Raw genomic sequence first — 24,308 nt, 5'->3', positions numbered from 1 at the left:
TGGGCATTAAGGATGATTTCCGCTTCTACCAAGACAATGACCCTAGGCTTAAGGCAGGAATTGGGCAAGATTGGCTAATGTGCAACTGTCGTCATGTCATGAAACTATCAGCTCAGTAATCTGACATAAATGTTGTAAAAAATTTTTGGGCCATTTTGGACCAGAACATCGGAAAAAGGCCAATTTCCAACAAATCTAACCTTAAAACGGCTTTAGTGGAAGAATAGGACAAAATTAGCCCCTATATCACAAAAAAATTGGTGGAATCTATTCCAAACTGTCTGGAAGGAGCTATTAACCAAGAAGGAGGTCATACAAAATTCTAAATACACAGTTTAACATATTTATATTTAGTTATTTTTAGCTGGTTGAAATAAGCTGTGGTACTTTTTTTTGTCATTTTTTTGTTTTTCAATAATTTTATATACTAAACAAAAAATTAGAGGATAAATGAAAAAATATTTTGTATTTTAAAACATTAAACTACAATCCTGCGTTTAAATAAAGTTAATACCTCTTTTAGTTTGGCCAGTATACTGATTCAAAGTTGTCGGTTGGTGGTGGTTGAAATAAGCTGTGAACCACTGTATGTATGTATGAATGTGAGTATATTCATACATTAACGAGAACAGAAAGCATATTCCATGCAAATTTTAAACACGACGATTATCCACATTTCTGTAATGCAACACTTACCACAAACACAATTATGTTTATAAAACAGACAGATTCTTGTTGGTTCTTGCTTGCCCAAAACCGATATTGAACAAATTAGAGAAAAAAGTGCGCGTTTTTGGAGTAATGCCGCTGCGAACTAGCTTTGCGCTCTTTCCGATAAACTATGCAAAAAATGCTACACCAATTAGTGCTGGTAAACGTTTCAATGACAATTATCGCGATTTGTGTTTACACCGTAAACTGCCTTGATATATAAATACTGAAAAGTACCTAAAGTCACTACACTTTATAAAAAAATATAATATTTAAGGGAATCAGATTTGTAGGATATCAACAATATAAATTGGTTTAGACGATTTAATATGATTTGAAAATATGTTTACCAATATTCGATATAAAGTATAACCAGGTGCCCATTTTACATGATAATTTCGATAACGAACGTAGAAATATCGATGTACGTCAATATAGCTTCGCAACTTTAGCGTCACGTTCATTTGCAAATATATAAAAATATCGCATAAAGTGTAACCAGGGCTACAGGTGTGTTTTGGTATATCTGCTCGTATATTTCACAAAGTATTCCTGTCGTCACAAAAACAAAAAACATCGTTGCATTGATAGTGTGTCATCGATGTTTCTACACCTACAATCAATTAGTAATCATAATAATAATGTTCGACAGCACATATGTTGTTTTTAGTCAAATATACTTGTGAAATGTGAACAAACAAACTCGCGTTAAATGCAACGTTAATTAACTTACTGCGGCACAAAGAATAACAAAGAGCTTTTGTTAGCACAATGTCCAGTGTTGACGAAATAAAAATCGATCTTCCCCCACTAAGTTTCGAGAAATGTATGTTTCCTTTAATTGAAAAATTAATTATATATTTTTATATACTAAGTGTTAATTACACTTGCTTGCAGCACCAGAGACGCAGGATGAGCGTACTAAGCGAGAAGCGATTGAAGAACTAATTGCCAAATATCCCGAAAATCGCATTCCAATTGAGGAATTGCGCAAACAAGCGCTCAGCGAATTGGGGCTGGTTAACGATGACCTCAGACGTGTTTTGTGGCCACAGTTGGCTGGCGTCGATGTCAACAGCTTGGAGCGTGTACCAACTCTGGCTGAATTGCAATCACATCCGGAATACAATCAAGTGGTGCTCGATGTGAATCGTTCATTGAAACGTTTTCCCCCCGGAATTCCCTATGAACAGCGTATTGCGCTGCAGGATCAGTTGACGGTGCTCATATTGCGTGTCATTCAAAAATATCCAAACTTACGCTACTATCAGGGCTATCACGATGTGGCCGTGACATTTCTGCTCGTCGCTGGCGAAGAAGTTGCCTACGCCATCATGGAGGAGTTGTCCACCACCCACTTTTCCGAGTGCATGCAAGAAACAATGGAGGCCACCCAACGGCGCTTGATGTTCATTTGGCCTGTGGTGCATTTTGAGCAGCCCGAACTGTTTCAGTTCTTGCAACGTTCCACAGTTGGCACACTGTTTGCCTTACCCTGGTATCTCACCTGGTTTGGACACAGTTTGAACTCATACAAGGCTGTGGTGCGTTTGTATGATTATTTTCTCGCCTCGCCGATGTACACGCCCATCTTTGTGACAGCCGCAATTCTGCTGTATCGATCGCAGGCCATTTTGAGCGAGGACTGTGATATGGCGTCGGTGCATTGTCTCTTATCAAAGGTAAGACAAATTGAGAGGTCCGACTATCAAATACCCGAATACGAATATATAAGATCTTATATAATAAATACTAAGCAGCTGAAATTATAGATTAGAATATATTTTAGTCGTATCAATTTAAATAGTCACAAGCATACAAATATTATACTATTAAATATTATAGAAGCAAGTTATTTTATATACATATGTATTTATAAATAAGTCAAAAGCACTCCCTTCTATGCATTTAACACCAATTTATACTACCTTTTTTAACTGCAACTGCCGAGCATAAAAACAAAGTACAACTCCTTATCAAACAAATAATAATGAATATAAATTGATTTTTGCAGCTGCCAGATGATTTGCCGTTCGAGGATTTGTTGCGCACATCGAGTAAATTGTACGACAAATACAGTTTGACAGTAATTGAGAAAAAGGTTGAGGAACTCATCAAATTAGAGTATGTGATAGCTATGTTACAAATCCAATTCCAAATTAATCTCGTATTGTATTTTACAGGCAAGAGCAACGACAATTGGAGGAACGACGTCGTCGCTATCCGCGTTCCACATCAGCAAAACCAGATTACACATTAAGTCGATGGGTGTTGAAGAAGTTGACCACGAAATCAGTAATGATGACAACCGCTGTTTCGATTGTGGTAGGCATTTGTGCATATTACTACAAGAATCAGTATTTGGCCGCTGGCATCAGCTGAGTTACCGGCTACTTCCATCCCACGCTCTACTATACTATATTCCGATCTATGCCTAATCAGCCGAAGATCGGCTGTATGGTCAAAATCTGCCTTTATTAACGCTCGTTCACGTTCATGTTTCACACACATTTTAAAAAGCTTGTATAAATTGACATAAAACCCCCACAAAAAAAAAAAATAAGAAATTATGTACATTATAGGGACAAGAAATGAGAGGTGTTTGGATTGTAAAAATGAATGTAGCTTTTTTGAGTAAATTCACTGGTTATATAATACATACTATATGTGTAAGCTATAAAGTACTATGTATACTATATTTATGAAGTTCGTCAAATGAATTTATGATAATATATTAATAGCAAAATTAAATGTATATACGAGTAACTCGTTTATCTTATTTCACCACACACACGCTACACACAAATTAATAAATAAACTACAATGTACAGTTAGAAAATTTGTTTTATTAACTGGTAAACATTAAATTCATATTGTAACTATTAATTTATCTTTTATAAGCAATCCTTAACTGGAATTTTTTATTAAATTGCCTTGGTTCCTTTGGCCCATATATCTCTGATACTTCAATGAAAATTTTTAATGGTTTCCAGATCCGTTTCAAAAATGTGCAATTAATTGCAAGTTTGTTTGAATTAAATGGTAAATAGAGTTAAATAACAAATACATAACTTAATTATTTATTGATTATGTAGTATAACTACTATTTATAACTTATATTATAAATATCAATATATTCTACAATTGTTACTTTATTGCCTTGCCGCTTTTAAGTGAGTTCTCTAATACTTCAATGAATGTCTTGAGCTGCTCCAGATTCATTTCAAACATGATCAGCTCATCTTTAGCACTGGAACGACAGTGCAAATTGATGGTGACCACTTGACGCACATTACTTCTCGAGCTGCTGTCGCCCAATATCAGTCGTGTGTCCCAATCAAAGGACATAACGCACTTGACATTGTTCTTTAGATATTCATAGCGACTCAGCGCAGATTCCACTGCATCTTGTCTAGATGCGAGCACCAAAGGGACCAGTGGCCTTAGTTCTTGGCTGAGAAACGCTAGCTTATCGGTATTAGCTGCTTCTACGCTGTCCAAACAACAATTCCTATAGTACTTGGAAATAGTACGGGTGGCAAGTAGAAAATCGTCAGGATTCTGAAAGCCATATTTGTGGGATAAGCGAAGTGCCTGTTGATCGTTTATATTGCCGATTAGGAAATCAATGGACAAGTGCAGCACCTGGAGATGATCATAGAATTGTAGATTAGTAATGCAACCGTTTAATAAATATTATGCATTACCTCCATAAATATCTCTTTGTTATTGATGCTTTTTAACAGCTCCATTGCTAAGCTTCTGATTGTTTGTATCGTGCTCAGCTGTTTATTAAGGGCTGCTAAGAAAATACGATATGTCTTTCGATAGGCTTGATGTAGCCCTGAGCATAGTATATGTATTTATACTTTTTGGTATATTGCAAAATTATTGCGAATTTTGAAAGTGAACCTTGCGCTGTCGCTGTCAAATAAAATAAAACAAAATTAATACGGCAAATTCATAAAATTATTTTCAACGGCAAATGCAACTAATTTTATTGACGACTAAACAATATATTTCCTTAACAATAAACTTTGCGGTCGCACAGAGTTTTTGAAGGCAATCTTTTGAAGAGCACCAGGTAAGACATGGAATGTTGAATTAAGCTTGAAGCTATTTCATTATTTACAGATACAAACTAAGCTTAACTTAACTAAATATTTTTGTAGCAAAGGTTATGTTGTTGTTGTTGTGCTCCTCACTTTCATTTGCGGCATAGGGCACATTGGAAACACAACCCTCGGGATCATGACGCCCATTCAACTTATGATTCGAATCATTCAAATTGATGGCTGAAAATCGTTCAAGCACAGGCGCTATAGGTAAGCTATGATATTGCTCGAAATGTTCATCATCATTGCCAAAATGGAGTCGCAATTGATGCTGTATATTCTCCTTTTCATTAGCACGGTTTCGCTGAAAGTCTTCCTCGACCCTAAAACAACAAAAGAAAAAGTAATTAAGTCCAAGAATTGACAATGTAGAGTACACATCATACTTTTTTAAAGCTTCAAGTTCGTCCTCCAATGAAAGTTTCGTTTTAGCGGCTTTAACCGATTTCTCCGTGTGCAACTTTTTCTCCAAGAGTCGCACGGGATTGTTGAATGAGAAACGTTGATGCAGTGGCTTCTCATCATCCAATTTGAAGCTCTGCTGTTCCTTTAAAAATAATTTGTTAGTTCGTAAAAAATACTATTTGAATTTTTGGTCTTATGTTACCATTGTTGGAAATATAGGTGTTTTATCCTGTAAGCTTTGGGGAATGTGTCGCTGTCTGCTTTTGAAATGGCGATTTGATTTGGGTTTCGCTTCTTCAACTGTTGCAGTGGCTGCTGCTGGCACAGTTTTTGTAGCATTTGTTGACTCATTATTGCCGGGCAAGTACATAACATGTTTTCCGCCAGTTAGAAATTTAATTGATTGAGGCTCAATGTTTACCATTCTTTGCTTTTTATTGCCATACTCCAGACTCTTTGTATGTTGCTCAACGCCTCCGCCCAGATTCTTATGCAGCAGCCAATTATTGCAGCCCTCGGCCTGATCGTGTTTTAATTGAGTCGTGGATTTTCTCGCACTGCCATTATTATTGAAATAATCATCAGGCTTTGACTTCTGCAGACTCTTGTAAATGCAGACCTGTTACAGAATGAAAGAACGTTAAAATTCTGTATATTATTGTAAAAATTGCTGTTTACTTACATCACCAGCATCCAATCCTCGATTATGCTGCAGGTGCGAGTCCCTGGGCAGCGATAGACTAAACGTGTGAATTGGTGCCATTTGCGTTTGGCCTGATTTTTTCATTTTGCTGCCGTAAAACAACAAATTGTCACCCTCCCATTTGGAGCGGTACTCATCAGAGCTGGTGTCATCATCCGAATTGAGTCCCTTGACGCGATCATCGTTATCATCGCCTAGATCCTGTTCAGGTGTCCACGTTGTATTCATTTGCTGTGATCTGGGCAACTGACGACTTTGTGTATTGCTACGATTTGGTTGTATGGGTCGCTCATTATTTGCATTCGCTGCCCAAATATTGAGATTCTCTTTCATCTGCGAGCTCTCGACACGATCCAACTCCTCCATGAGTGAACGCCAAGCTAACATGGGACTAAACGATGGTGTCTCGGCTTGTCGACGCGGCAACGTTGGACGTATGTGAACAAGTAAGCCATTATCGTTCATGCTCTCCTCGGGACTACTTGTGTTTTTATATTCCATATCATAGTTGCATAGCGTGGGCAGCGAAACTTCCTCGTTTCCAAGATTTTCATCAACTAAAAGATAACAAAATGTAGCTTTAGATTAAGATGTTGATCAATTACAGACATGCATACCACTGAGTGTCTTTGTGACTTCTGAGGAGCCTCCCACCATTTCCATACCAAAGTAAAACGTCCTTTGTTGTTGTGGGGCCTTGGTCGCAATTACTTCCTCCTGCGGCTCCTTTGGCATGTGCTGCTCCATTTTCACGGGGATTTTAATAGTAGTAGTATTCTCAAGATTTTCCGATTTACGACTTTTCAGCATAATGGCGTCGGAGCTTTTCTCTCGCCGATAAACATAAGGAGGTCGCTCAATCGCAGGACTTTGGGGATGATTGCCACTTAAAGAATTGCGCTTTTCATTGCCCCTTTTGAAGGCATCACTTTGGTGACTCTGCACAGGCTTTAATGGTGGCTTGGTTAGCTTCATTTGGCGATCCGTATTCTTGGCAAAGTGAGATGTTGGTTTCCCATTCACATGATCCGGTTTAAGCCGTAAAATCTCCGCATTATTTTTAACTGTGGGAGCAGCAGTTGTATTATTTACAGCAACTGCGGGTGCTTCGGGAGCTCTACGCTTTTTGGAATACTTGTTGCGATTGCTGGTTGTTGGTCTAGTTGATGCATCCAGCGCATTCTTGGACTGTTGTTGTTGCTGCTGTTGTTGCTGTTGATTGAGTTTATTTATGAGCTCCGGCTCAGAGAACGTGTGACGCTGCATGCGTGAGAGATTCGTTTGCGAGTCCCGCAGCTTGGCTTTGTGATACAGCAAAGTTTGGGAACGTGTGAATTCCGTATGTAAATCATGATTTACATTTCGATTGCTATCGTTGCCATCTTTTCGCGTTTCTATGATAAACGTTTTGGATCTCTGACTAAGGGCATTATTATTTGAAATGCTTTCATTTGGCTTTCGCCCACTAATCGTGCCGCCCGAATTCAATATCGCGCCATTTGTCGTTGCACGCAAATGCAACTTTTTCTCCAGCTCTGGTAACACTTTAAACGGTATTTCCGCCTGTGTCTTTGCTTCACCCCTTTCGACGCCAGGTGGCTGATATGATCGACGCCAATGAGGATTTAAATTACGCTGCTGCGGCTGATTAATGGGGCTAGTTCGAAAATTTGAAGTGCGGCTAAATTGATGATGATGAGCATTTTGTTGGCTGAGGTGTTTGAAATGTGATTGATGAAATTGCGAGCTGCGATCGATGCCTGATCTCCCGCTGCTAATGTTGTGAGCGCTTCCCGAATTTCCCATCTTGATATTTCTGCAAAAAAAATTTGCGATTGAATTGCAATTGAATTCAGTTACTTTTCAAAAAATATTAAAACTCTTTTTCCCAATCACCAATTGCAATCCTGACTTTGACTATCAATTATTATGCAATTATCGATTGACTAATTAACAGTGAAATTCGTATTGCAGCATTGCACTTATCTATTTAGCTTGTAATCACAACACCACAAATACTACATACTTGCACATACTACACATACATCTATATGTATGCATGTGTGCCTGCATAAATGTGTGCTCATGTGTGTGTGTACGTCCGCTCTGACCCACAATTGGGGTTCTCACCATTTATCAATCATCGAAACCTAATTACTGTAAATAAACACACAGACACGAACACATTTGGAGCTTTTAATGGACCATATCTCCATTTGTATGCGTGTGCATTAAGAGAAACGCTTGTGCCAACATCACATTCCACGATAAATAAATACACACATATGCAAATGGCAATATTCAGGTATTTCAGGTACACAATATACGTCTTGAGCGAAAAATGGAAACTTTGCATTTATTTAGGAATTTGTATACATATATTCATAACCGACGAGTTTTGTATTAACTTACAAATATCTGGCATAATTTATAGATAACTTTCTTTTTCACAGCAAAATTACCATTGCTTTTTATTTTTGCTTTTGCTTTACTACGTTGAGGGCACCATTCGAAATTGGAATGTTTGCAATGCATGTACTCACATACACACAGGTAGACTGACACATGGACACAGTTTATGCACATGTATGCATGTTTTGATTAGTTTGGACACTTGTTCGAACAATTGTAAGGTTTTTTCTTCGTTTTCTTTATGGAATTATTGATATTTTCTTTCTTTGGGCAATTTTTTGGCGTTCCGTTTTCTTTTATTTTACCGGACTGCGCGAAGACGGCTGCGAGCACAATGCGCAGAAACGCTTTCACAACAACATTGATCTCGGCTCGGCTGCTTCAAACTTGCCTTCCCATTGTCAAGCGAGAGTTGAGAGAGAGAGCCAAAGAGAGTCAATGGCCCAAAAGCTTCGCTCTTTTGCAGCCTAAGAAACCCAACTTAACGTTGTTATGCTTCTGTGCGTGTGTGTGGGTACAAGTGTGAGAGAATTTTACCAGTTCTTTTTCATTCATAATGATCAAAACACTGAGCGAGTTTGAAGCGTACTACTTTTGATATATGCATTTGTGTACGTGCATGTGTGTGTAGATGTTGTTGTAAGCCGCTGCGCCCATTGGTATGTAACAGAGGCAGAGGGCGGCATTTACGATCCCATAAAGTATATGTACATTTCAACTGATCCAGCGTGAACAGAGTCGTGAGTTTATTTAACCTTCCACGCCTCAGCTGTCAATCGCACAAAATATATGGAGCTGTACACATTGCTGTAGATTATTTATGCAAATTAAAGTTATTGCAGCAACAGGTATTATTCGTATGTAGGTGATGGTGAAGTGATGGCGCCATCTACCGCATGTATCACAGCAATTGCGTAATTGTGAAAGGAAGGCTCAATGCTTGAAACAAAACACAAATTCATTAATGATGATAGCGCCATCTATCGTATTAATGTTTCAAATATCCTCCAAATGCAGTGAAAACAAATTTTGATTTGCATTATGTATAATTATGACTATATATATATGTATATATATATATATGTATATGTAGAATAGGTTTCTTTTATTTTTATTAAAAATAAAAAAATATAACGTTACAATTTCAACATTCAAAAAATTCTACAATTGGTTTTACTAATTTATATAAATTGATAAAATCTTAAACCATCATTTTCATTTTTTTTTGTTTTGTTTGCGAACTTAAGCAATTTCATGAAAAAACTCATATTCATGTCTCATGTAATTATGTTGTTTATCATCAAAGCAACCGATTAAGACCGAGGACTGCAATTGACCTGAACCTGAAACTGAAACGGATCCTGCAACTGAAACTGAACTTGGACACTGTCAGTCGGAATCATTAATCGCTTTTTTTCTCTTCTTTGCCGCCTGTGTCACTTTGTGTTTGGACCAATCCTCCTGCGAAAATAGTATAATTAGTTGTTTAGGCTCGTTAATAAAGAGTTGAGCCTGCTCTTACTTCACTGGAGTTCTCATCAGATGAGTAAATTGTTTTCACAACATCCGAATTTTTTTTGTTCCCCGCACTATGACTATTGGAGTCTTTTTTGCCTACAGGCTGTTTGCGTCCACGTCCGCTGCCCCCTCGTCTTCCAACAGCCGTCGTTTCGTCCTCTGCTGCCAATGCGAACAGATCACTAAACTGTTTCTGCTCGACGAACAAAGTGATTTAATAAATAATAGTTAAATTTGGAATACTTTCAATTTAGAGGGTTTTACCTTTGTGCTTTCATTGCTGTGCGAATATGCGGATTGCAGTGCTCGCTGCATCATGTCATGGACATAGAGTCCTGTTCCCGTGCCATGCCTACAACTTCTTCTATAATGCTCCAGGTGATTTAATACCTATAAAGAAGTACACATTAGTGAATTTTCTAGTTTTGATAAGACTATAACTCACATGATCGGCAGATGGGGTGCTGCTTGCAGCGGAGCTACCTTTCGAAGGCCGCTTTCGCTTGTTGGGCGATGAACTCGGGTATTTGGAGGTGAGCAGAGAAGCGATTATTTCAGACAGCTTTTCTTCGCAGCGCTGACACCAAAACCTGTTGCAACGTTTGAGAAAAGGTGTTTATTTCGAAGTGTTTGTGCGTTGATAATTCAATGAGTTAAGACAGGTAACCTTACCTTAATGCCGACGTGACAAAGGGATCGCCTCTGGACTTGGCTTCCCTGCTAAGCAGCAGCCGGATTATTTCATTTGTTGGCTCCTCGCTCTTCAGCAGCAACAGCAAATGGCTTAGCGCCTCTGGATGATTGGCAGCTTCCAGTTCCGGCAGTAAATCCTATTTAAAACAATTTATTATAACGCTGCCAGTTTAAAAGAGAGTTAGAGATTATCCAAGCTCACCTGTATGCATTTAAGGGGCACATCGTGTGCTTGAATGAGCTGCCATAGGCAAAACTGTTCATATGTCTCGTACTCCAGGCTATCGCGTATGCAATCGATTAGACCATCCTGCTTGAAGATCGTGAGTTTGCCTTGAGCAATCGAATACATAATGTCCCGCACATTCTTCGCATCGATGCAGCGCAATGTGATGCGCAACAAATCTGTATTATTGATGGCAATGGTTTTAAACTCGCGATAAATGTCGGGAAGCAACCACAAGTAGATCATTGTATTCTCCTTCTCAAGCAGATCCAAATCACGCACCAGACAAACGGCAACTTTCTCATCGGTTGCTTCACAGATTTGTCGATAAACCGTTGTCTTAAACTGATACGCCTGCTGAACATTTTTGCGTGTCTGCAGTTTACAATGGATCTTCATGAAATACAATAGCAAATAGCCCGTTTCGGTTAAACGTTCGCAGATCTCGGAGAGTAACGTTTGAAATGGTTTCTTGCTCTTGTCCTCGTTCTCATAGAGAAATCGAAATAGACCATACAAGGGATAGCTAATGCTCTTGGCGAGAAACTTTTCCTCCGTTTTACTCTCTGAGAATACGTTCTGTTGTGGCAATGTTTCGCGTAGAATCAACACCGTGTTTGAGATCACATAATTGAGCTGCGCTTCATCCACATTGGAGGCGGGTAGCGTGCGAAAGTCTTTCAAAAATGCCTCCCATGTAAAGGAGTTGCGTTTCGTCACAAATATCTCGAATGATTCGGCAATTGCATCCGGCAACTCAACTTTTTCCGGTACTGGTTTCTCTTTAAGACGCACCTGCAAGACAAATATTAATTAATTGAGTGTCACATTTACTAATTGAATACTCTCAAACCTTTGACAGCGGTAAATCGTCATCGTCATCCGTGTTTTCATCGGTTTTATTGTTTCTGCCCACATTCTCAGCGTCCTCGTCGCTAAATACAGCTTCTTGTTCTCCACGCTCCACACTTTCTACCGGCAAAATAGCCGTCTTGTTGTCCTCATCCACCAGCGAAACATTGCCACTGTTTGCCGCAAATGGTACTCCACCCACATCAGTGTTTTCTGTACAAAGCGATGAGAGAAAGTTAAAATGTGCATTGGAGTAATTCAACTCTACAACTTACCACCTGGCAGCATTCGTTGATCGGCTTCTTTTTTAAAAATGGGCGCTTGAATTGAATGCGTCACTGGGTACATGGATTGTGGCATATTGGAAACTGGTGATACAAACTCTCGGAAGTTTTCGCGTATCAAATTACGCAGCTCTCTGTCAAGTTTGGGCGACTCAAAGAGCGGATGTAAGTTTGGAATGACCTGCAAAGTAGCATATATAATAAAGTTTTTATCATAGTTTTACCGTCTTTTTAACTCACCTGCTTATCGAGTATCAATTTGAGTGAATTGTACACACCCAATCTTATTCTATCCTCATTCTTAACGTAAAAGTTCTTGGTAATCCGACACAGAAAGTCCAGCAATGTGCTGCTGACAAACGGATGATTTCGTATCGAATGGTACATCACCAAAATGCCCGGTTCTATATTCATGATATTATCCTTGGCCGGATCGAAGAAAAGCCAATCGTAAAACAACGACAACTTTGCATTCGCCGAAGCAATTGGATTTGTGCATGATGAGATTAGCCAACCAATGATGGCCCAACGTGGTATAATGTCCGAGCATAGCATATCATTTGTGGGATGTATGACATTGATGATGAAACGAATGAGGTCGGAACGCAAACTATGCGATTCGGGCGTGGCAAAGTATTTGTCCTGAAACCAATCCTGATACCGCTTCTGATTGCCAAACTTCACGTTCGAGGCGAGAAAGTGAAGCTTACGTTCCATTTCGGGCAGCAGCCGACACTGCAGGAATCGTCGACTAGTCCGTATTTGAAGTAAATGCCAAATTCCATTAAATGTCGGATGTAAGCTCTTCGGATTGTACAATATGTCGCGCCACAAAAGCTCAAATTCCGGAATGCGTGCAACGTTCTGCAAAAGCCTAGCAAAAGAGAAAAGAAATATAGTTTATGTTCTCAAATTTTAAATTTGTATATAGAGTGAATATCGGTTATATGCTGCACCACTTTAAAGAATAACTAAATTCACAGGCAAGACATAAAGAACAATATACGCGATTTTCACGTTCAAAAGGTTTTAAATGGTAAAGTTATATATACGTATTGGCAAATTTATATTGAGGTATGAATAGTTTCGAGAAATCAATTAAGCGTTATTAAAATATTCAAAGTTATTAATCTTTAAAGAAAATCAAACTTAATACCAAGTATAGGTTAACTTTAAAATGTTTTGGTTGATTCAAATAATTCATAAGGATCATTTCACTTTGTTGAATACCATAAGAATTGCTTGACTTTTTAAACATTTATCAGTTTGCTTGAAAACATTATTTTTACTAAGTTTCTAATTAGTTAAAAGGCAATTTGAATAAGATATTAAAATTGTTAGATTGTTACAATAAGTCAAACATTGTGTTACAATAATTGCTAGGACTTTCAAACGATAAGAAACTAAATTGTTGAAGTCATTTCTTTGAATGAATTAAATTAATGTATTTGCATATAAAAGAGCTATTCTCACGCTTAGCTTACCTTACAAAATCCCTTCCTAGTGGGATAATTTCGTGGAAACGATCGCGTATTAACGAAATTGTAAACTTGACCTCTTTTTGTCGCAGCGGCAGCAAGGCAGGATTGGCATGATCCTCGATGAGGCGCACGAAACTGTAAACTGTCGACTGCACCAAAAATGGATTCGTTTCCAGCCAAGCTCGATACTCGATGAAGATGTCCAAAAGGCTTTCCACCAAAAACAGATTTTTATGCGACACATCGCCGCCGCCCGCTTGCCGCAAACAATTCCAGATGACGTTCTCCACATTGAGCACCTGATGCTTCACGAACTCGCGCAGCACCCAGATTAATTGTCTGCGTGCCGTATCTGTGAGTTTGGCATACTTTTCGGCCACCAAGACCGTAAGGTTTGCAACAATAACGCTCATGCCATCGCGGGAAACTAGTGTAATGTCACGATATGTTTTGGCAGCCATAGTTGGATCGGTTAGGATGATGTACAGGAAGCCGATGGAGATCTCCTCATGCTGTTTATCCTTGCAAACAACTTGCGAGAGCATATCGTGCATTTCCTTATCACTGAGTCCCGCAATTTGTTGCTGCAGGTTAACGTACGAACGTTCAAATTTCTGAAATAAAAAGATGCGTGCGTTTTGTGAATTCTTGTCATTGCGCGATTGCCACATCATATAAGTACCTCTTCGATCTCATCTTTATAGTCGACGGCCGTGCAGACAAACAATTTGGAGACGTGAGCTGCGCTTTTTTGCTGTTGCTCCATTTGCAGAGTGTGCAGTGTGTTTTGTAGATAACTACTACTTAATGCTTTTGAGTATTTCCTTTTTTGATTAAACCTGATATGATAGTTTTAGTTAATAGACAATTTCATTCATCCATTCAGTAGCGACAAGAACTGAAAGAATGTGAAACTTAATTTGTACAACAAACAGCATTTAATAAACCATAACTAGATTGCGATTTCTGTTTTGGTTGGTAGACAGAAAAAATATGGTTGCCCAAAATGGTGCTGCCAACTTAGCACTTTACATTGCCATATGAGAACAGTAATAAAGTTGCCAGAATTCGCAAATATAAAATGAACTAGTGTTGTTTCATGCAGTGAAAAATACAAATTGGAAATTTCACAATGATTAATGTTAACGTCTATTAGAGCATCAGCAGATATACATTTTAAACAAAACCCATAAAACTTCAACATAAATACAAGCAGCTAATATCTAATTTTTGACTCGTTACTATAAATCACGACTGGCAGTTACGGCAAAGTATATGACACTAGAGCGGCCATTTAACTTATTATGGGAGAAACAAAATTTCTTTGCCTCAGATTAAAGTGAATAAAAGGTTTAAATTTAGTTTTTTCATCAGGCAAATAGGTAACGGTGCCTTATTCATTTTGCCATGTGTGACCAATTAGTAATGATGTAATTGGTATATGTTTTGGCATATTTCATACCTTAAAATAGTATATTTTCAATCACAAATGCTAGTCACACTGCTGAATACATTAAAAGAAAAATATTACAATAAATAATACACACACATTGAAGAGAGTATTGTGAAATTGAGTAAATAATGGAGGAGCTGTTGAATGAAGTAGTGCCCCAGGAGGATTTGGAGGTGTGAATTGGTTTAGTCATTGGCTATTGTGCATATGTACATTATATTATAAATTCCTATTGTTGCAGAGATTCGAACGCAAATACAATCATGAACATGAACTCGATGGCGAGGTGACAACAGAAACAAAATTTGAGTACGTGCCTAGTACAATATATAATTTTTTGCAGTGGTTATTAATAAGCATATATTTATTTTAATTTGTCAGATATGCGTTTTGTTTGGTTCGCAGTCGATATACCAACGACATTAGAAAGGTGAGTCACACATACACATACTCGCACACATATTTTGCAGTGTTTTTGCACATATATACATACACGTTTGTCAGTGTGGATACATATGTGTGTTGTTTACTAGTTTAGCTGCAATTGCGACACGTATTAAAATTAAATTAATGCGACTTTCACAGGGTGTCATGATTCTGGAGGAACTTGCACGCCTTCATCCGGAAGGCAGACGTGATTACATTTATTATCTGGCCTTTGGCAATGCACGCATTAAGAACTATGCCGAGGGTCTCAAATATTGTCGAGCATTTCTGGAAATCGAATCGAATGATCAAGTGCGCTCATTAGAAGTATGTATCATAATTAACGATTGCCAATGCAGCACATTATTAATAAACGTTTCTCCTGAAGGAATACATTAAAAAACAAAGCGACAAGGAAGTAGCCAAGGGCATGGCGGTGGCTGGAGGAGCTGCGCTCGTTTTGGGCGGCATCCTGGGATTGGGAATTGCAATGGCTCGAAAGTAAAATATATGTTCTAATCTTGTTATAGTCACAAGTATATTCCATCTTCTCACAACAACATCCTATTTTATGTTTCCAAAGACGTGATTCTGTGTATATAAATAGTACATATATTAGATAATTACAAAAACTTTCATAATTTATAAACACCAGAAAAATTTTTAGGTTGTAATTATTTAAAATTAAACGTATCAACTGTCGTTAAAATAACCTATTCTTTTCACTTCTCTTGTAGTAAACAAAAGCGCGAAAAATAGTGAAATAGTTTTTTTGAAAAATGAAAATGGAATGCAATTCCCTCCCAAAAATGTACACACAACTTCACTATATATTATCACGATGCGGAGACGTTAATTAAGCACAACATTGCGCGCCGATTATTCCAATTATTAAATAATAAACCCTTTTTTTCTTCTTGTAATTAAATAGTTAAGAAGTAAAATTGTTACGTGCAAAAAAAAAAAAGAAAACAACTAATGTATATTTAAAGTGATATATTATGCCCTGGGCGTCACCAAAGATGCTAGCGCAATAAATCTTCATATTGTTATTCTCATCGTTAACATAATCTTAATTTTATTTAGTTGTGGTTTCATGCAAAGAACTTTAATCTGATTCACGATAATTTTATCGGGCATTACTCACAAATTGCGACAAATCGGTTTGGAAATTTATAAGAACATTTTGAGATTGGCTTTTTAAATGTTTAATATTTATTATTCAGCTATGCTGGAGTGTCGTCTTAACATATAGAAAAACAAAAAATTATTATAGACAACATGCAGGCACAACAAAATAGATAAACTTAGAGAATATTTAAAGCAAAGTTCGGTAAATAAATGCATCCGTTTCGAATAGATTTCTAGTATTGCTATTGCATTACATCAATCAATAGTTGACGATCTCCTTGACAGCAGCAAGACAGCGATGTTTGTCCGGCAAGTAGAAAGGCTCAAAGACATGAGGAAAGGGTGTGTCCCAGCCGGTGACACGCTTGACGGGCGCCTCCAGACGCAAGAAACACTTCTCCTGTATGTAGGCGGCCAGCTCAGATCCAAATCCTTGGGTAAATGGCGCTTCATGGGCAATAACTACACGACCAGTTTTGCTGGCAGACTAAGAGGACAAACAATTATGCATACAGCTCATTCATTAGTTTAAAATCAAGCCGCTTACATTGCAAACTGTTTTCGTATCCCACGGTAAGATGGACACTAAATCAATGACTTCGCAGTCAATGTTTAATTGCTTCTTGGCGATGTCTGCAACCTACAAAGCCGTTAAACAGATTAAGAGTGTTGTTGCTTATGCAGTGGTATTGAACTTACCTCCAATAGTACATGGATCTGAGTGCCCCAGCCGATAAGCGTGACATCTTTTCCTTCGCGCAAAATGTCCGCTTTGTCCAACTCAGAAGCATACGAAGCCGTGGGCACTTCTTCAACAGCAGCGCGATACAAAGTTTTCGGTTCAAACACAATACAGGGATTCGGATCACGAATACAAGCCAACAGCAGGCCCTTCGCCTTGATAGGACCGCGAGGAATCTGTAAAGCATATATTTATTAAAATTGGCCCCACTTAAATTTCAATAATATTTACCACAACACGCAGTCCAGGAGTATGAGCAAAGTACGCTTCCGGACTTTGCGAGTGATACAAGGCTCCGTGACCAACAGCGCCACAAGGCACACGGAACGTCAATGAACCGCAATCAAATAGACCGCCACTTCGATAACGATATTTGGCAGCCTCGTTCACAATTTGATCGAAACTTGGGAAAATGTAATCGGCAAATTGGATCTCAGCTATTGCTGTGGCGCCTGTGTTTGCCACGCCAATTGCAAAACTAAATAGAAAACAAAGCAATACATAAATAAACTATATAAAGAAGTTAAATATTTAATATGAACAAACCCTGCAATTCCTTGCTCACATAATGGGGTATTAAAAACCCGATCCTTGCCATATTTATCCCTTAGATTGATGGAACAACTGGAGTAATGGAAAAATTAGATATGGGTTTTTATTAATGTATTATGTTTAATTACCGAAAAACGCCACCGAATCCCACGTCTTCTCCAAACAACAATGCCGATTTGTCTTCTTCGAGGGCCAAGTCCATAGCATTATTTATGGCTTGGAACATGTTCATTTTTTGCGAGTTGCCAGTGGAGCCATCAGACGACAGTTTTGTGGGGTAATATGTGAAATGTGAGCGGGTCAGGGATGCGGTGTTCGTCTTGATGGCGCTAAACAAGCCGCGGGCAAGTGTCGAGACTTTCATAATTGCAGTTATTAAAGTTTACAGCAAGGATATTAAACCAAAATAAGAGTTGTTATCACTGTTACGCAACAGTGCGACTGCACGATCAGATGTTGAGGCGTTGCCACATCGATCACTTTAAGCAACATTTGAATTTACATAAACGATATTCCTTATTATGCTTTCGATATTTTCCTAATTGTTAAAAAAAATTTACAATATCATCCATTGTCTGAAGCAAAAAAAATTTAATAATTAATTAATTTTGTAATTATAATTGCTTACACGTTTAATGCAGATGCGCAAATTGCTAGCTTGCGGGAATACCACTAGTCGACTGTTATTGCCAATCGAATTAGTGCACTGTGTTTATTGATATCATGCTAAAATACAAACGCAGGCAAGTTAAATCTGTAATTTTTCAGATTGTTTTATTTTCATTATCTGCAGTTTCAATTAAAAACTTACAATCCTTCCTCTTTATTTGTAAATACAAATCAGCTGATTTGCCAATTTGGTGGTGGAGCCATTGCAGTAGCATCAGCTGTTTATCGATGCATTTGCACCAATGACATGCTGCTTCTTTCTTGACACCGTTCCAAAAATTGATTTACGTTGCTTGAAGCTTGAGTCCTAATTATTTAAAGTTTTTATTATTTCGCCAGCACTCAACAAGCTTTTTTCACTCACTATAATATCCAATTAAAACTCGTCAACGAAAAATGTCGAAAATAATAGAAATCCCAGTGCATACACAAAAGTTGCTGACCATCTTCAGAACCATTATTCCCAAATTGACTAATGGCAAGTATAAAGGTCAATATGGTCGTATTGGCGTCATCGGCGGCTCCCTGGAGTACACTGGAGCCCCTTATTTTGCGGCCATATCTGCGATCAAAGTGGGCGCTGATTTGTCGCATGTTTTTTGTCATGCGGAAGCGGCGCCAGTTATCAAATCCTATAGCCCCGATCTAATTGTTCATCCGATTTTGGATCGCGAAGATGCCGTGGAGCAAATTAAACCTTGGATCGATCGATTGCATGTTGTTGTATGTAGTTGACTTCACAATTTATCTAACCTTTAATCATTGAGATCATCTATTAATTTATAGGTCGTTGGTCCCGGTTTAGGACGCGATTTAGGTGTCTTGAAAACCGCCGCACATGTGATTAAATTGTGTCTCGCAATGGGCAAACCGCTCATTGTAGATGCTGATGGATTGTTCATATTGAACAATAATATTGAGCTAATTTGTGGACAACGTAACGTCATATTGACGCCAAATGCCATCGAGTTTCAACGTTTATTTGGCCAAGACGCTACTGCGGCTCGAGAAAAGATGTTACGGCTTGGCAATGGTGTTGTCATCCTCGAGAAAGGTGCCAACGACAAGATTCATATACCACACACGAGTGAAGTGTATACGATGCCAGTTGGCGGTTCTGGGCGTCGTTGTGGTGGACAGGGAGACTTGCTAAGCGGCTCATTGGCCACGTTCTTTTATTGGTCACTGCAGTCGAATCAACCCAACCCCGCTTATTTGGCTGCTTGTGCCTCCAGTTATTTTCTAAAGAAACTTAATTTGGCAGCATTTCAAAAGCTCGGTCGCAGCATGGTAGCAAGTGATATGATTAATGAGATATCGTCCGTGTTTAAAGTGGAATTTGAAAATACTTCGTAATTCACAAAATGTGCTATTTCTCTTTATAAATGGACTGCATTTTAAAAGTCCTTGCAAACGTGCCAAAATCGGATTTTTATAGCCTTTGATCTCCGTATATAGAAAAATGCATTAATTACGCGATTGCTCAAGTTACAGGGTATTGCAAAAATGTGCCCTATTTTTCAATTTATTGATTGTTATTTTTCGTAAAGAATTAAAACTATACTCCTTAGCATCCTTTTAATATGTGAATTTTAATGATGGCGGCAAAACTTAAGACTGCGTGGTCACATCTTCCCTGTGCTCTGATGTAGTTAACATAATGTGTGAACAGTTGTAGGGTGGCCATTTTTTGAATGTTTGAATCTATGTTAAGATTTACAATGCATCGATACATCGATAGGTACCTTCGATAATTCTACACCTCTATATTTTTTTGTAGAAGAGGTTTGCATTTTTATTATTGACACAAATGCTGTTTTGTTTACTAATTAAAACAATTGTTTCGCCTTTGCAGTTAGGCTAGCTGCTATTTAGTCGTATATGACTTTGTTACGGATTGCACATACTGCACAAATCAGTTTAATTAATGAATCGGATAAATGATAGCCACACGTAAACGAATTCTTATCATTTTATTTCTAATTATCGTTCTGGGACTCTTGCTACGTATTATTTTCTTGTACAATCCACTGCTGACATTAACGGTAAGTCCATACATTTTGTTGTATCTGTGTTTTCAAGTGCAACCATCCATGGAAGCAAAAAAGATAGTTTTGTATTTACGTGTGCAGCGTGTGTGTGTGTGTGTATCTACAATTGTGCGTGTTCGTTTGTGTACATATATCTTGATAAGGGCGGACAGCTGGGTTTTTACAGCCGGGCGGTTGTACTCGCTAGCCAGTGTGACCATTTTGAAAACATTGCACAGCCATCTCGTCCAGCACAAATGGCTTAAACAAGTTTTATTTCTATTCATAATTAATAGGATGAACCCAGTTTTCGTCGGGCTGCCGGAGCACCGGTGCTCGTAATGGTATTCTATGAAGCTCTCTGCCCCGACTCCAAATTCTTCATCACCAAGCAACTGTTGCCTGCCTTCAAAGTGGCAGCGCCTATTATGGAAGTGCAGCTGGTGCCCTATGGCAAGGTGCGTATTATTTGCATATTTATCGATTACATCAAACTGCAACTCGTTATGCAAATATTTACCATTTTTTCAATAGGCACACACTGCCACTGACAGCGAAGGCAAATACACTTTTGAATGTCAACATGGTTTAACGGAATGTCAGGCAAACACCTATCATGCTTGCGCAGCTGAAATTATCGATGATCCTCTGCTGCGACTAGAAGTGGTGACCTGCATGATACATGATAACCGACACCCTAAAGAGGCTATGCAAAAGGTTGTCTTCAAAGACCTCAAATATATATTTTTGTAATGACACTGCTTTATTTTTAACAGTGTGCCAAGCAGCACAATGTGGAGAATTTGGACCTTATTCAAAAGTGCTATGACAGCAGTCATGGAGCCGAGTTGATGAAACTCAACGGAGATGCGACGCATGCGCTGCGACCACCAGTTACCTTCATTCCAACCATCACACTAGATGGTTCTCAGGGCAGACAAGCATCGATTTTAAAGGATCTACTTTCAGAGGTCTGCAAGATAGCCGGGAACACTGAGCAGACACAGAAGTTTTGCACACAACTTTAGCTTTATATTTTATTTGACAAAATATAAATGTAAATTTTAATTTTTACCTACACACGGACAATTGTTAAATAAATATTAGTTCTTTTTTATATTGGTATGTTGTGTGTGTTGACAATCAAGTTAATAAATACAAAACAATGTCAGGATTATTAATCCTCGGTTAGATACAAAGATATAAATGCAGTACACTAAATCACAAACTTATGTTGGAGTGATTCACAGTGATGCCAATCTCTGTATTGAGTGTTCCACCATCCTCGCCAGCCACAGCAGCTTCACTATCGATGGAAACTGAAAATCGCTTGATAAGGCAACTGTGAGCATCGCACAAACTCAGCGAAAACTCAATGGCCAGCACATCTTTGCTGCCTTCCACAGTTTTCAAACGCTTCACTTGCAGCGTGCATTTACCGTCGCTTAAAACTCCATTTGTTTGCTTTAATTCCAACGCTGGACTTATGCGCTTCACCGTCCACTTTTGCGGTGCTTCTGGGGTATACTTAAGCTCTGGCGACAGCTTAATGACGAATTGCAGCGTGCTACTCGAATGCTTCAAAAGTGGCAGCTGCTTCAATAGCTGTAATCCACTTGAACGTGCTGCACTAAGTGGTGCATCGATTTCGCTCGTCGATGACGCCAATTGATTAAAGTCCAGCACGAAACGACGAGCTGTCAATGTTGCCAAATCAATGATATGTATCGTGTGATTATTTGTATCAGCCACCAGCAATTGTTTGCCACTTGGATCAATGCAAAGTCCCGATGGTTCACGAAAACTCAGCACGCTGTTGTCTTCCTGATTCTTTATAACCAAACTGGCAATGTCGTTCGTCTCTGTATCAATGACCTTGATCTTGTGATTGTATGTGTCGGCCACATAAACCTTGTGATCGCTGTAATTATAGGCAACGCCCAAAGGATGCTGCAGCTTGGCATTGTACAGCTTCCCATCCTCGTCACCAAAGGCAAACAGATTCTATAAATAAAATATATTTACTTAAAGTTTAATTGTTTGTAATACAATACTCACTTGTGGATTGCGATCTCCTCCAACCACCGCCATCACTTTACCGTCGACCAACGAAGCCTTGCGTATGCTGGAGCTCTCGCTATCCGCGATAAACAAAAAGTCCTTGGACAAAGCCAAACCTGAAGGTTGCGCAAATGCTGCATTCTGTGGATACGAATTGTTGCGATTCTCCTCTAATCCGTTGCCAATTAGCGAAACGCAACAGCGTGGCTCAAACTTCTTAAACTTCCACCAAATGATGCCTTCGGGAAAATAGCCCCAAATCTGATGTGTGCCTGCCATGGCAATGAGCACAATAGTTTTCTCCGGCACATTTAGCTCATCCACATGGAAGGACATGTCCATGTCGCGTGTTCGAAATACCGCCACATCCCAGGGCGATGAGATGGGCTGCAATTGTCCTAGTTTTCCGCCAACGCGTTCATTGCCCTGTTGTCCAGTGCCCGCCAATGTCTCGACACTGCCTTTTTGCAGTGATATTTGGCGCAATGCATGATTATCCGTGTCGGCCACAATTAGTGTATGTTCGTCCAGAAATGTCACACCTTGGGGATTGTTAAAGCGTGCGGCCAACAAATTGCCATCGACAAAACCCGCCTCCAGGCCGCCAATCTTATGCTCTACGACACCCGATTCGCTGACGACAAGCACACGATTGTTGCCCGCATCTGCGATGGCATAGCGATTAGAGAGACGAGCAATTTTTGCTGGGAAACGTAGATGAGAGGCAGGCTGTAGATCTGTCGACAGCTGTAACGGCAAACTCACATGCTCAATCTTTTGGCGAGCGTCGAAATACGAAAGTGCAGCGCCAACAAAGTCATGCAGAAATTCGCCGTGGCCTTCGCCCATCAGCAAGAGCATGGGATAGCCATCGGGGCTAAGGACAAACAATGATGGCCAGCATCTAATGCTCAGTGCACGCCACAAAGCAGACTTGGAATCATTCACAATAGGATGTTTGATGCCATAGCGCTGGGCCGCGGATAGAATATTCGCTGCGGTGCGTTCGTTCTCGAACTTGGGACTGTGCACGCCCACCACAACGAAGCCAGCTTCGACGGGAAAACGTTCTTCGAGCGCACGCAGCTCGGGCAACACATGCATGCAATTGATGCAGCAATATGTGAAGAAATCCAAAAGGACCACTTTGCCCCGCAAATTAGCAATTGACAAGGGGCGGCTGACATTAAACCAATCCAAATCTAAAACAGACAGGCAATTAATACAATGCACTTAGGGTAAATAGCAAAGCTTACCCGATTCGAAATCGAATTGCAGCGCTTTCACTTTGGCAATTGAATTGTCTTTGGAGTCCCAGCGTTCGAGGAATTCTTGAAAGACTTTCGCTTTATTGGGGCCGCTGCTATTGCGATAGTTTTGCTGCAGTTCGTCGGTGATAAATGTCACAATGTCGATGGCAGTTAAGTCCTCTGTGCAATCCATGTTGTGATTTGTAAATATTTTCAACACCCAACACCAAAAATGGCAAAACAAATCAGTTAAGAAACTACACATAAATATTATGAGCTATAAAGGTGACCGTTCATTTTACTGCATCCCTGGTATCCGCTTGTTGCATTTCCACTGTTAACTGTCGGTATTTTATTTTAACTAGTACACTGTTCTCGTTTGACATCTTCAATAAATTGACAATTATTAAATTAACAAATATGCTTACCATAAAGCAATAGCTATAATTACTTAAAAAAAATTATATAGGTGTGAATAATAACAAGCACTTTTACAATTTTATACAAATGAAAGCAATTAAAACGGCAAATTGGAGTTTTAAGTGAAGCTATTTGGTATTATTATTACAAAGATGTTAATTTAGCAGAAATACA

At 39.0% G+C, this 24,308-nt stretch overlaps 10 protein-coding genes and 1 long non-coding RNA gene across 15 annotated transcripts in view; 4 read left to right on the top strand and 7 right to left on the bottom strand.

The window, feature by feature from the left end:
- Window positions 1–18,127, bottom strand: part of LOC133849317 (mitochondrial import inner membrane translocase subunit Tim17-A-like) — a 32,002-nt gene extending 13,875 nt beyond the window's left edge. Inside the window, exon 1 of the mRNA XM_062285321.1 lies at window positions 18,116–18,127. The gene's annotated coding sequence lies outside the window, so the exon portion shown is untranslated. The remainder of the gene's footprint in view (window positions 1–18,115) is intronic.
- Window positions 1,277–3,274, top strand: LOC133849249 (TBC1 domain family member 20). The gene is made up of 4 exons (XM_062285192.1): window positions 1,277–1,537; window positions 1,609–2,393; window positions 2,726–2,835; window positions 2,895–3,274. The coding sequence occupies exons 1-4, from the start codon at window positions 1,483–1,485 to the stop codon at window positions 3,091–3,093; spliced, it is 1,149 nt and encodes a 382-aa protein (XP_062141176.1). The 5' UTR covers window positions 1,277–1,482; the 3' UTR covers window positions 3,094–3,274.
- On the bottom strand, window positions 3,646–4,547 carry LOC133849308 (uncharacterized). The gene is made up of 2 exons (XM_062285303.1): window positions 4,419–4,547; window positions 3,646–4,356 (listed from the first exon to the last, which is right to left on the bottom strand). The coding sequence occupies exons 1-2, from the start codon at window positions 4,461–4,463 to the stop codon at window positions 3,859–3,861; spliced, it is 543 nt and encodes a 180-aa protein (XP_062141287.1). The 5' UTR covers window positions 4,464–4,547; the 3' UTR covers window positions 3,646–3,858.
- On the bottom strand, window positions 4,681–8,707 carry LOC133849188 (uncharacterized protein DDB_G0290301-like). 4 transcript variants are annotated; one of them, XM_062285120.1, is made up of 6 exons: window positions 8,347–8,707; window positions 6,552–7,750; window positions 5,914–6,491; window positions 5,434–5,850; window positions 5,213–5,367; window positions 4,681–5,149 (listed from the first exon to the last, which is right to left on the bottom strand). In XM_062285120.1, the coding sequence occupies exons 2-6, from the start codon at window positions 7,738–7,740 to the stop codon at window positions 4,864–4,866; spliced, it is 2,625 nt and encodes an 874-aa protein (XP_062141104.1). In that variant the 5' UTR covers window positions 7,741–7,750; window positions 8,347–8,707; the 3' UTR covers window positions 4,681–4,863. The 4 variants fall into 4 exon arrangements, with proteins under 4 accessions (XP_062141104.1, XP_062141084.1, XP_062141091.1 ...); XM_062285100.1 differs by having other exon boundaries at window positions 5,213–5,373; window positions 8,347–8,706; XM_062285107.1 differs by having other exon boundaries at window positions 5,213–5,373; window positions 8,397–8,706.
- On the bottom strand, window positions 9,435–14,408 carry LOC133849159 (integrator complex subunit 3 homolog). The gene is made up of 11 exons (XM_062285068.1): window positions 14,083–14,408; window positions 13,404–14,014; window positions 12,160–12,793; window positions 11,911–12,100; window positions 11,637–11,848; window positions 10,760–11,578; window positions 10,537–10,694; window positions 10,310–10,454; window positions 10,129–10,254; window positions 9,869–10,057; window positions 9,435–9,807 (listed from the first exon to the last, which is right to left on the bottom strand). The coding sequence occupies exons 1-11, from the start codon at window positions 14,164–14,166 to the stop codon at window positions 9,736–9,738; spliced, it is 3,240 nt and encodes a 1,079-aa protein (XP_062141052.1). The 5' UTR covers window positions 14,167–14,408; the 3' UTR covers window positions 9,435–9,735.
- On the top strand, window positions 14,867–16,349 carry LOC133849327 (mitochondrial fission 1 protein). Its single transcript, XM_062285335.1, has 6 exons — window positions 14,867–15,026; window positions 15,095–15,162; window positions 15,235–15,283; window positions 15,439–15,606; window positions 15,668–15,780; window positions 16,017–16,349. Exons 1-6 carry the CDS (start codon window positions 14,982–14,984, stop codon window positions 16,036–16,038), a joined length of 465 nt encoding a protein of 154 aa, XP_062141319.1. The 5' UTR covers window positions 14,867–14,981; the 3' UTR covers window positions 16,039–16,349.
- Window positions 16,064–18,169, bottom strand: LOC133849258 (2-oxoisovalerate dehydrogenase subunit beta, mitochondrial). Its single transcript, XM_062285201.1, has 6 exons — window positions 17,833–18,169; window positions 17,699–17,776; window positions 17,384–17,630; window positions 17,110–17,328; window positions 16,958–17,050; window positions 16,064–16,897 (listed from the first exon to the last, which is right to left on the bottom strand). Exons 1-6 carry the CDS (start codon window positions 18,066–18,068, stop codon window positions 16,670–16,672), a joined length of 1,101 nt encoding a protein of 366 aa, XP_062141185.1. The 5' UTR covers window positions 18,069–18,169; the 3' UTR covers window positions 16,064–16,669.
- Window positions 18,170–18,403: 234 nt separating this feature from the next.
- LOC133849273 (ATP-dependent (S)-NAD(P)H-hydrate dehydratase) lies at window positions 18,404–19,955 on the top strand. Its single transcript, XM_062285226.1, has 3 exons — window positions 18,404–18,447; window positions 18,713–19,096; window positions 19,160–19,955. Exons 2-3 carry the CDS (start codon window positions 18,770–18,772, stop codon window positions 19,727–19,729), a joined length of 897 nt encoding a protein of 298 aa, XP_062141210.1. The 5' UTR covers window positions 18,404–18,447; window positions 18,713–18,769; the 3' UTR covers window positions 19,730–19,955.
- Window positions 19,956–20,088: 133 nt separating this feature from the next.
- LOC133849290 (gamma-interferon-inducible lysosomal thiol reductase) lies at window positions 20,089–21,528 on the top strand. 2 transcript variants are annotated; one of them, XM_062285276.1, is made up of 5 exons: window positions 20,089–20,158; window positions 20,229–20,418; window positions 20,700–20,861; window positions 20,938–21,120; window positions 21,180–21,528. In XM_062285276.1, exons 2-5 carry the CDS (start codon window positions 20,314–20,316, stop codon window positions 21,429–21,431), a joined length of 702 nt encoding a protein of 233 aa, XP_062141260.1. In that variant the 5' UTR covers window positions 20,089–20,158; window positions 20,229–20,313; the 3' UTR covers window positions 21,432–21,528. The 2 variants fall into 2 exon arrangements, with proteins under 2 accessions (XP_062141260.1, XP_062141251.1); XM_062285267.1 differs by lacking the exon at window positions 20,089–20,158 and having other exon boundaries at window positions 20,173–20,418.
- On the bottom strand, window positions 20,229–21,062 carry LOC133849332 (uncharacterized). Its single transcript, XR_009895358.1, has 2 exons — window positions 20,924–21,062; window positions 20,229–20,851 (listed from the first exon to the last, which is right to left on the bottom strand). It is a non-coding gene; the product is annotated as an uncharacterized LOC133849332 (long non-coding RNA).
- LOC133849213 (NHL repeat-containing protein 2) lies at window positions 21,495–24,027 on the bottom strand. The gene is made up of 3 exons (XM_062285131.1): window positions 23,721–24,027; window positions 22,462–23,666; window positions 21,495–22,407 (listed from the first exon to the last, which is right to left on the bottom strand). The coding sequence occupies exons 1-3, from the start codon at window positions 23,977–23,979 to the stop codon at window positions 21,625–21,627; spliced, it is 2,247 nt and encodes a 748-aa protein (XP_062141115.1). The 5' UTR covers window positions 23,980–24,027; the 3' UTR covers window positions 21,495–21,624.
- Window positions 24,028–24,308: the final 281 nt, after the last annotated feature.

The sequence above is a fragment of the Drosophila sulfurigaster genome, chromosome 2L (assembly GCF_023558435.1).
Source record: "Drosophila sulfurigaster albostrigata strain 15112-1811.04 chromosome 2L, ASM2355843v2, whole genome shotgun sequence".
Lineage (NCBI taxonomy): Eukaryota > Metazoa > Arthropoda > Insecta > Diptera > Drosophilidae > Drosophila > Drosophila sulfurigaster.
This window is presented reverse-complemented; position numbering and strand designations above follow the sequence as displayed.

Bases quoted from the DNA above. Each gene is read 5' to 3' on its own strand.
- LOC133849249 (XM_062285192.1), top strand. From the start codon at position 1,483: ATGTCCAGTGTTGACGAAATAAAAATCGATCTTCCCCCACTAAGTTTC. The intron at 1,538-1,608 runs GTATGTTTCCTT...ACTTGCTTGCAG, and splicing joins CCCACTAAGTTTCGAGAAAT to CACCAGAGACGCAGGATGAG. The intron at 2,836-2,894 runs GTATGTGATAGC...TGTATTTTACAG, and splicing joins GAGGAACTCATCAAATTAGA to GCAAGAGCAACGACAATTGG.
- LOC133849308 (XM_062285303.1), bottom strand. From the start codon at position 4,463: ATGGAGCTGTTAAAAAGCATCAATAACAAAGAGATATTTATGGAG. The intron at 4,357-4,418 runs GTAATGCATAAT...GATCATCTCCAG, and splicing joins ACAAAGAGATATTTATGGAG to GTGCTGCACTTGTCCATTGA.
- LOC133849188 (XM_062285100.1), bottom strand. From the start codon at position 7,740: ATGGGAAATTCGGGAAGCGCTCACAACATTAGCAGCGGGAGATCAGGC. The intron at 6,492-6,551 runs GTATGCATGTCT...GTTATCTTTTAG, and splicing joins AGTCACAAAGACACTCAGTG to TTGATGAAAATCTTGGAAAC. The intron at 5,150-5,212 runs GTATGATGTGTA...TTGTTGTTTTAG, and splicing joins GAACTTGAAGCTTTAAAAAA to GGTCGAGGAAGACTTTCAGC.
- LOC133849159 (XM_062285068.1), bottom strand. From the start codon at position 14,166: ATGGAGCAACAGCAAAAAAGCGCAGCTCACGTCTCCAAATTGTTTGTC. The intron at 12,794-13,403 runs GTAAGCTAAGCG...CTCTTTTGCTAG, and splicing joins CTAGGAAGGGATTTTGTAAG to GCTTTTGCAGAACGTTGCAC. The intron at 9,808-9,868 runs GTAAGAGCAGGC...CTATTTTCGCAG, and splicing joins CTGATGAGAACTCCAGTGAA to GAGGATTGGTCCAAACACAA.
- LOC133849327 (XM_062285335.1), top strand. From the start codon at position 14,982: ATGGAGGAGCTGTTGAATGAAGTAGTGCCCCAGGAGGATTTGGAG. The intron at 15,163-15,234 runs GTACGTGCCTAG...TTAATTTGTCAG, and splicing joins ACAACAGAAACAAAATTTGA to ATATGCGTTTTGTTTGGTTC. The intron at 15,607-15,667 runs GTATGTATCATA...TTTCTCCTGAAG, and splicing joins ATCAAGTGCGCTCATTAGAA to GAATACATTAAAAAACAAAG.
- LOC133849258 (XM_062285201.1), bottom strand. From the start codon at position 18,068: ATGAAAGTCTCGACACTTGCCCGCGGCTTGTTTAGCGCCATCAAGACG. The intron at 17,777-17,832 runs GTAATTAAACAT...CCATTACTCCAG, and splicing joins GGATTCGGTGGCGTTTTTCG to TTGTTCCATCAATCTAAGGG. The intron at 17,051-17,109 runs GTAAGTTCAATA...ACGGCTTTGTAG, and splicing joins AGATCCATGTACTATTGGAG to GTTGCAGACATCGCCAAGAA.
- LOC133849273 (XM_062285226.1), top strand. From the start codon at position 18,770: ATGTCGAAAATAATAGAAATCCCAGTGCATACACAAAAGTTGCTGACC. The intron at 19,097-19,159 runs GTATGTAGTTGA...ATTAATTTATAG, and splicing joins TCGATCGATTGCATGTTGTT to GTCGTTGGTCCCGGTTTAGG.
- LOC133849290 (XM_062285276.1), top strand. From the start codon at position 20,314: ATGATAGCCACACGTAAACGAATTCTTATCATTTTATTTCTAATTATC. The intron at 20,419-20,699 runs GTAAGTCCATAC...CATAATTAATAG, and splicing joins ATCCACTGCTGACATTAACG to GATGAACCCAGTTTTCGTCG. The intron at 21,121-21,179 runs GTTGTCTTCAAA...TATTTTTAACAG, and splicing joins CTAAAGAGGCTATGCAAAAG to TGTGCCAAGCAGCACAATGT.
- LOC133849213 (XM_062285131.1), bottom strand. From the start codon at position 23,979: ATGTGTAGTTTCTTAACTGATTTGTTTTGCCATTTTTGGTGTTGGGTG. The intron at 23,667-23,720 runs GTAAGCTTTGCT...TGTCTGTTTTAG, and splicing joins GCAATTCGATTTCGAATCGG to ATTTGGATTGGTTTAATGTC. The intron at 22,408-22,461 runs GTGAGTATTGTA...TTTTATTTATAG, and splicing joins GAGGAGATCGCAATCCACAA to AATCTGTTTGCCTTTGGTGA.